Consider the following 8691-nt stretch of genomic DNA (forward strand, 5'->3'; position numbering starts at 1 on the left):
ACCTTCGCTGACTTCCAGCTCTGGCAGTGAGACTTCTGATTGTTCCAAATCCAATACCATCTCAATAATATTAATATTAATAACGAATGTGTCATTGGGGGTCCCTGCTCCTCATCTCCCAGATTCCCTCCAATCCCAGAACAGACCCCACCCACCCTCCTGTTCGGTCCTGGCCCTCGTCCCTTTAGCGGAAAGACCAGTTAGGAGTCGTGCCCGGCCCGGCCCCCAGCCTCGGGGTCACTCTGGTCGTCCGTAAAGCAGACGTCCACATCGCTGTCATCACTTTTGGGATCCCCAGGCTCGAGCGGATAGCCCGGCTCGGGCCCCGGGCCGTCCCCCGCCTTGGCCAGCAGGCTCTGGCCGGGGTGTCGGGACTTGACGTGGCGCTCCAGGTCCCGGCGGCGGACCAGCACCTTGCCGCAGAACTCGCAGCGGTAGGGCGTGTTGCCCTCGGCGTGCAGTCGGATGTGCTTGTTGAGATTGCTGGGGTCGCCAAAGGGCCGCAGGCACACTTTGCACTTGAGTGGCTTGTAGCCCGTGTGCGTCCGCATGTGGATCTTGAGCCCGTACTTGCGCGAGTACAACTTGCCACAGTAGAGGCACAGGTGGCCGGTCTTGGCCTTGCCGGCCCCGCTGCCCCCGCCGCCGCCGCCGCCGCCGCCGCCCCCCACGCCACCTGCCGCCACGACGGCCGCTGGCAACGCGCCGGAATCCAGACGGCCGCGGCCCTTGCCGGCCGCCATCTCGGACAGTTGCTGCGTGTGCATGGCGATCTCTCGGTCGATGCTGGCGAGGGAGCCCAGCTCCGCCGGGCCTAGGGCCGCCGCCGCCGCCGCGGCCGCCGCCGCCGCCGCCGCCGCCGCGGGCCCGCTCAGATACGAGATGGACTCGGGGTATTTGAGCAATCCTCCGAAGTGCAGTTTGAGCGGGTAATACGCGGTGGCGGCCGGGGAGCCGTAGAGCAGTTCCCCGTTGTAGACGGTGAAGGCGGGCATGACGGCGGCGGGCAGGTGGCCGCACTCGCCCCCGGGATAGGTCTTGAGCCCGCCCGCGTCGAGGGCCGGCAGCGCGCAACGCTCCAGCGGAAGCCCGGGCGCGGGCGGCAGCGGGGCGTAGCGCGGCCCGGGCAGCGCGGTGGCTGCGGGCGGCGCGCGCTCCACGTGCTTGAAGGCGGACCCCTCTTCTGGGTGGCCCGGGAGCAAAGGGAAGCCACGCAGGGTGCCCGAGCAAGGCAGGCCGGGCGGAGGGGGCGGCGGCGGCGGCGGGTCTCCCGCGAGGAGGCACTTGGGGTGGTGGTGATGCGCGTGGTGGTGGTGGTGGTGGTTGTGGTGGTGGTGGTGGCCCGCGCCTCCTGCTGCCGGGTTCTCGCCACTCCCGGGGCGCCCGCCAGCCCGACCCCCGCCCAGCAGCCGGCCCAAGGCCAGACCCGCCCCGGCTTTGCCGCCACCCTCCTCCCGGTAGGGGTCGCCGTGCGCGGTCGCCCGGGCCAAACCAGTGGGTTTGAAAGCTGAGCGCACGCCGGGGTAGAAAGCCAGGCCGCCGCTCCCAGCTGGAGAGCCACCCACGATGCCCAGGAAGTGGCCGTGATGCGCCCGGGCTGCCCCGCTCATGTCTACGGCACGATCTGCCTGCGGCTCCTTGCCCTTCTTGAGCGGCCCCCACTTGCCCAAGGGCGGCGAGACGGCCGAGGGCCCGGAGGAGGCCTCGCGCTTGATGCCTTCCCGAGCCCCACAAGTCTGGGGGAGTTGTGGGGCCGGTGGTTGAGGCCGCAGAGTGCTCGCCTGGACGGGCGCGGCGAAGTCGGGCGCAGAGGGTTTCGGGGAGAGGCCAAGGCCATCGGCCGGGGCCGCGGCTTGGCGAGCGGCGTGCTCGTGGTGCAGGAAGGCTCGGCCGCCGCCGCCGCCGCTGAGCACGCAGTGGAATCGCAGGTGTGCTTTGAGACTATTGGGGTACCTAAAGGTCCTCCAGCAGTACCAGCAAATGTAACGTTCCTCCCCTGGGCGAGAAAGAGTGGAAAAAGAACCCCGTGAGAGGCGACTAAGCCAGGCCGAAAGAAATCGCTAAGTTTACCCAAGGCCAAGCACAGGTTTTGACCAGCCAGATGGCAGAAGCAACAGTATTCGTGGGGCTCGATGAATAAGTGTGTCTAGTAGCCCCATTGTATCAAAAACACGCCCCCCCCCAAAAAAAAAAAAAAAAAAAAGCCTGAATTGGTCAGCTCACGTCTCCATCCCCATCTTCTGGGACTACTCAGAGATCAAGACAGGTGACTTGAGCACTTCCAAAGACTTTCTCCCTGCCATCGGAGCAAATCTCTCTTGGAAGACAGAGCTTAGACAGGCTGGCGGAGAAGAGCCGAGAGCAGCTGTTGCTTTAAATCAAGTGTTGAGGCTGTGCAGTGCCTGGGCCCATCTGTTGGCGTTTGCAGAATAGGTGGCGTATGTCAAGGAGTTTGGATAAACTGAACAAAGACCAATCTAATGGTCGTGAGCGCCTCATTACCAGGCGAGACAATATCCTGTATGTATGGGCCATATGTAATCATTCCTTTTCATAGAACAATGTCTTTTGTATCCACTATCCACCCTTTCTACCCCCTCCCAGCCTTAAACACTTTGCCTGAGGTTTTCCTGGAGCGTGACCAAACTGAAGGACCACATAGGGACTATGATTTGCTATTCTTCAAAATTAGTTGTATCTTTATCTCCTATTTAACTCTCATTTAATTTGATAGGGGGGGAAAAAACCCTACCTCCGGATATTCTAGACAGGATAGTGATATTTTAACAAGAATAATGCTATTTCATCTTCTTAGTGTTTCTAGCTTGGTAATTATTAACTCCAGTAGCTGCACAAACTCAAGTTCAGTAAAATACTGGGAGAAGATATGGTAGTGTATGTTTTATTACACAAGTAGATAGAAATGAAATAGAAATGGATACTCGGCTTTGAATACATGCAGAATTCTCTACTAGTACCAAATACATGTCAGATGTTTTTGGTACTTTGTCTTATTAGCATTGCTTTTAATTTTGACAGCATCTGTGAACACATTCAAAAGAAGTATATATGAGAATCTAATCAGCAGGCATTAATTTCCAATTGAAAAGGTCGTGTTACTTCTGTATGTAGAAAAGAAATCTTGCAATTGGTTTAACATTTAAATGTGGTTGACCGGTAATACAGAAGGGAAGGATATCTGTAAGAAAGAAGTTTATTGACCCACAAAGAAGAATCTAAAATGTATGTGGTCTTTGAAGACTTAATGGGCAAGTTAAATTATTTGTTTTTATATTCAAACAGCTCAAACTTCCACAACATTACTATAGCATTAACAAAGGAAATTTTCCAAAGTGTCTGCCCTTCTTGCATATTAATTTTGGCTTTTCATAAAAACAAGTAGTCTTCCTAAATAACAAGATAGAAGTTCACTTAAGAAGTACTTTGTTTTAACAAAAGCCTAAGGACAACAAGAAAAATTTAAAGGCTAAGCATGGTGGAGGGAGGGTGAGAAGGATTTGTCTGTGATAGCCTATGTTTGCCTGTGATAGCCTATTCTAATTGTTTATAAAAAGACTCAAACAAAACTAGGTCAGTATTTCTGTTATATTTCACTGCACATCTATGTGAAATCTTGGTGAAAATAAAAGGCAAGATCAGAAAATGATCCCCTGAGTTTTCTTGATGAGTGTGTTAATTTAATATTTAAGCACCATTTTCTTTAGTTCAGAACCTCCCTCTCCTCATCTGTTTAAAGAGAGTTTTAGTCTGCCCCACAATGCCTCAACCAATGCAATCCAGTAAGCTTGGTTCTTAGGATGGAGCGTTGGTCACTTCAACTTTCCTTTAAAGTTGAAACCCACTGAGGTCAGTCAGTGATGGAAGCATAAATGCCACCCCTACTTATTTTTTTCCTCTATTCAAGATTTAAGCAAAATGAGTATTTTCTGATTCAATACATCTGGTCTCCTGTTTGTCATAAACATGATTTGCAGGCTCTGAAGTCCAACTTATGGCCAGTGTATCAGACATACTTCTTAAGTAACTCTGTTTCCTCCCCTCTTTTAACTCTAAAGTGGTAAAGATTTCAAGCATCTCCAAACTAGTTATGTCAGGTTCAAAAGAACCCAATAATAAGGCATTTTCAATGTGTTACAATATGTTGTTTATGAATTCAATTAGCTGAAGTAAAAACACAGAAGCCACTACTCAAACAAGTTGCTTTGGCATTATTTGGGAGTGCCTAAGTAAGGATATTGTATCTAGAAAAGGCAGGGCCCTAAATCCCTCCTGTTTTTTTCTGTAGTGGAAGATTTGAGCATTCTCTCCACTATGGGGCTGTTTTGCTTTTCTTTTACTAGAAGAGCCTGACAAGAGAATTTTATAATGTGACACAAGGAATGAACGACATTAGGCTAATTCTTATGTGGTGTATACAAATCTATTCGCAAAATAAATAGAAGTTTTTTGTATAGAGAACAGTGAGACTCTGGATGAAATAACTCATTGTTCTGAATAAATTTCATTCTTTTATTATTCAAGAAGTGTTTCCTAATTGTCACAGTTTTATTACTTTCTAAAGTGATGGTGCTGAAAAGTGATTTAGGAAGTTTATGTCAAAATATTTCATAGGATTTTCATGTTGCTTAAATAATAAATTGATCTTTAAGAGAGATCCCAAATTAAAAATGATCATAGCTTGTGAATGAGAAAGGACTCTTAAGACCTTATTATTTTAGCAAGTCTCAGCCTTTCTTTTCTAGGGGAAGTATTCAGGGAGGATTTCAAAATGTTTTCCTCTTTAGTGCTACACTTTAATTTGCATAAATCCACTCTTAGCTTTCAACCAAATAAATCTAAGAAGAAACTGGGATACATCCCAGATCCAATTTAAGTAGTCTTAGGAGGGGGAAATGAATAAATACCGTTTAAATGGAAGATCCTAAATACCTGCCAACTAACCAGCTGTAAGTACCAAAATGCTTCTAAAATGTTGTGGAAAAATACATCGTTCTCCAAAACCAGTGGAGAAGAGATGCCCTCCCACCTTGTAAAAGAATTCCACATTTTTGGATGCTTTCTAGAACTTGGTATATAACCACTGTAACACTATATTAAGCCTCCATTTTTTTATCCTTAATTGAGTAAATAATTGTCATTGTGGATATGCCACAGGAAAAGATTAGCCCAGGAACTTCAAAGAGTATTGTGAATAAGATGATTATTCTCTTAGTTGTTCCTTTTCAGCTGTGTGTGTGTGTGTGTGTGTGTGTGTATGTGTGTATGTGTGTCCTGGGGCTTGAATTCAGGGCCTGGGTACTAACACTCTACCTTTTGAACTACAGCTCTACCTCTGACATTTTTGGTAGCTACTTGGAGATAAGAGTCTCATAGACATTCTTGCCTGGTAGGGCTTTGACCTGTGATCCTCAGATCTCAGCCTCCTAAGTACTAGGATTACAGGAAGGAGCCACCTATAGTATGGAGGCAGGGAGGCTTTACTGTTGATTTGATTTGATTCTAAAGAGATTTCCTGTTTGCCTATATAGAGGTCATGAAATCAGTTTTAGGTAGAGAACAGCCCTTCAGGATGCCTTCCAACACCAGGGAAGGCTAAGCTTCCTGCCACCCACCCAGCCCAGAAAGCTCAGGTAGTACCTTTCTCATCATGAGTTGGAGTTGCAGTGGTGGGGATGTCAAACCACTGAGCCAAGGAGTTAGAATACCACACAGTCAGTTCTTCCCCTGGCTGGACATCTCTCAATGCTCGGTAGAAGATCTGGGATGCAAAGAATAAAAAATAATTCTGTTATTTCCTGAGCAACTGAGAATTAAAGTTCAAACCCTGACTCTGACACTTTTGGATTTTTTCTGAATTGCGTCCTTCATCTTTTAAAAGGAAAAACAACATAATCCTATCTACCTCACAGGATCGTTGGGACCTTTAAATGAAACCCCTAGCTAAAGCATTTGGCTCTTAAATGTGTTGGCTGCCTTAGGGAAGGTTGGGTGGATAGCATTGGCAGGGGTGGAGGGAGCCCACAGTACCTGTCCTCCGGGTAAGTCTGCAATAGCTTCCAGAGTCTGTTCCTGGGGATTCCTGGCTGCCCGGATTAACCCTATCCACTCCAGAGGGGAGCCCCCCGACTCGTCCACCAGCTCCCCTCTCACCATGCGTACCTGCAACACAAGCAGTGGTCGTTCTTCCCACACCATGGCTGGGACCACAACCCAGAGCATAACCTTCCCCACCCAACTCAGAAAAAAGTTTGCATTCGCTTTACCATGCATAGTGCTATGGGTTGCTGAAGCAATTCCTTTGGAGAAAGAGTAGAAGCTGACTAGGGCATACACACACACACACACACACACACACACACACACACACACACACACACACCTTGACAACACAAGCCTAGATAGGGCATCTTTCTTGAGGACCTAGATCATTTTGTACCAAAACATCCCCCACCACCCTATCTCTCCCCATAAAAGCAGCTCTAACACCAAGGAAAAGACTTTGCAAAGTCTGTCTCCAATTCCCCCTACCTCCCAGTACCTTTGCCTCTAGGTGCAAGCAAAGCAAGCAGGGAAATAAATTGTTGAAACAAAGCACTGAAGAGAAATTTTTCCTGTAGCCATCAGGCCATTTAAAAGTAATTAAATTGCCTTTAAAGAGGAAGGCTCTGTACTCCAAAACCCAACTTTAGACGGGAGACGGTAAAACTAAAGGGTACATTGCATCAGAGGTGAGATACTGGTCCCGCTGGCTGGACCTGGGAAATAGTCTCACAAGAATGCAGTAGTCAGTTAGGAAAACAAAAGTCCTTCCTTTTCCGCTAAACTTCTGCCTTCTTTTTCGGATGGTTATTTGCCAATCTTTGGCAACTGAAATGATCCCAGGGCAGGTGAGAATCTATAAATCTTAGCTCTGATCAATGATCCTGATGCTAGTGGGTTGGTCCTTGGCAACTCCAAGATGCTACCCTCGACCCAGAGAGCCGAGCTAAGAGGCCCCCCACTCCGGTGCCCCACGAGAGTGAGCGCCCCTGGTTCTCACAGCCTGCGTCTTCAACACTTAGTTCACCTTGTCTCTACTCCAAACTGGCAGAGAGAAAATTCTGAGGATGTTCCAGGACCTTAGAGATTGCCCAAGAATAATTTTTTCGGGAGGAAATTGTATGAAATTCATGCAAAAAATTTAAACCTCAAATTATTTGATAGAAGCAAAGGCAGTAAGAAAAGCCCTCAACGCCTAATGTCCACAGAGGAAACAGGCGAAGACCCAAGTGTGTATATGGGGGATGGAGGGTTGAGACTGCCCCCAGCACTTCGGCGAGGATATCTGAGCCGCGAAGAGAAACCGGGCTAGTTCCCAGAGATCCTGAACGTAGTGCAGAGCCCGGAACTCTTCACCCAGGGACTGTCCCCCCTCCGCCGCGTCCTATTCCAGTCCTCGTCTTGCTCTCAGTAAGTCATACTAAATATAATCGGAATCCCCTTCTGCGTAGCAGGATTGCCAGGTAAAGATCCAATTATCCCCTTTCTCCACTCCTCTACCCCTCTCTTGGATCATGGCAAAGGGAGGCGATCGTCAAGGAACAGGGATCAGAATAGCTAATACCTTTTTCTTAGGCCCGGGCTCCCTGCGATCTGACAGGTACTTGCCCAGCTTGAAGGTGCCAGGCACCGGCCCAAGGCGCAAGCCGGCCGGGATGCAGCAGTCGGCACTCACGCTGGTGGCTGGAGCGCGGGTGTTTCCGTGCATCGTCGCTGCCGCCGCCAGGCAAGCTCTTAGACGCGCCCAGTCCTCCACAGGGCGCGAGTGACAGAGCCCGAGCCGTGCACGCGAGCTAGGGAGCCGCGCCCCGACGTGCGTCCTCCGCCAGCGGAGTGACGCGGGAGGGCATGCACTGCGCCTTTTCAATCAGGGCGGGCGCCTTTTGGCACCGGGGAGCGCAAGGGCGCGGAGTTTGGTGAGAGAGTTGCGCGGTGAAGCAGCTGCAGAGTCCCACCCGAGAGGGTCACATGGAGTGGTTCCCTCAGCCCCCTGCATAATCTAGGCCTCTGAATGGCTAGAACACAATGGTCCAGGCGACCTTCCCATTCCTAAAAATCCAATTTGTCAAGGGCGAAGAAAAGGCGCTAGTGAATCAAAGGTCCGGCGGGACCATTAATCCTCAGCATGGGGTATTGTCCCTGAGACAGTTACGATATTTTAAGTGACAAATCCACTGTATAATTTCTCCATAAATTTTACTTCCTTTTATTGTTCTCCGACAAACCAGTTTTGGGAAATAAGTGACTACTTTAAGTCTACTTGGCTGATTCCTTTGAGCCTTGGTCCACTTCAAAGATTTTTAATTCTCTCCCCTTGGCTTTATTGTAAAGGAGATTAAACAAAGAGATGGGGACTGTTTGGAGGACTTGTTAACTTCTATTGATTTCTGGCGTGTGCCATACAGAAATTAGGCAGGTACTTGATGGGAAAACACCAGAAAATACCTACACTTTTTAAATCACGACCATATTACCATTTCAGGGGATTGGGTTCAGGCCAGTCGTCTATTCAGAACCGCTTTTATTATTCCTTCTGCCCATTTTGTCCCGAAACATGAAACCTCCGGAACAATTTGAGAAGGCGAAATTGGTTATCAGTGCAGCTCCTGGCGAATCCAGGACACGCACTTT

The 8691-nt window shown here is 49.2% G+C and overlaps 1 protein-coding gene across 1 annotated transcript; it reads right to left on the minus strand.

Annotated features, from left to right (window-relative positions):
* Window positions 1-200: 200 nt before the first annotated feature.
* On the minus strand, window positions 201-7910 carry Prdm13 (PR/SET domain 13). The gene is given in 5 exon segments (XM_042679628.1): window positions 201-1996; window positions 5659-5779; window positions 6049-6180; window positions 7625-7835; window positions 7837-7910. Coding segments are annotated over 5 exon segments (2334 nt in total).
* Window positions 7911-8691: the final 781 nt, after the last annotated feature.

The sequence above is a fragment of the Dipodomys spectabilis genome, unplaced genomic scaffold (genome assembly GCF_019054845.1).
Source record: "Dipodomys spectabilis isolate Male_0828 unplaced genomic scaffold, ASM1905484v1 ptg000053l, whole genome shotgun sequence".
Lineage (NCBI taxonomy): Eukaryota > Metazoa > Chordata > Mammalia > Rodentia > Heteromyidae > Dipodomys > Dipodomys spectabilis.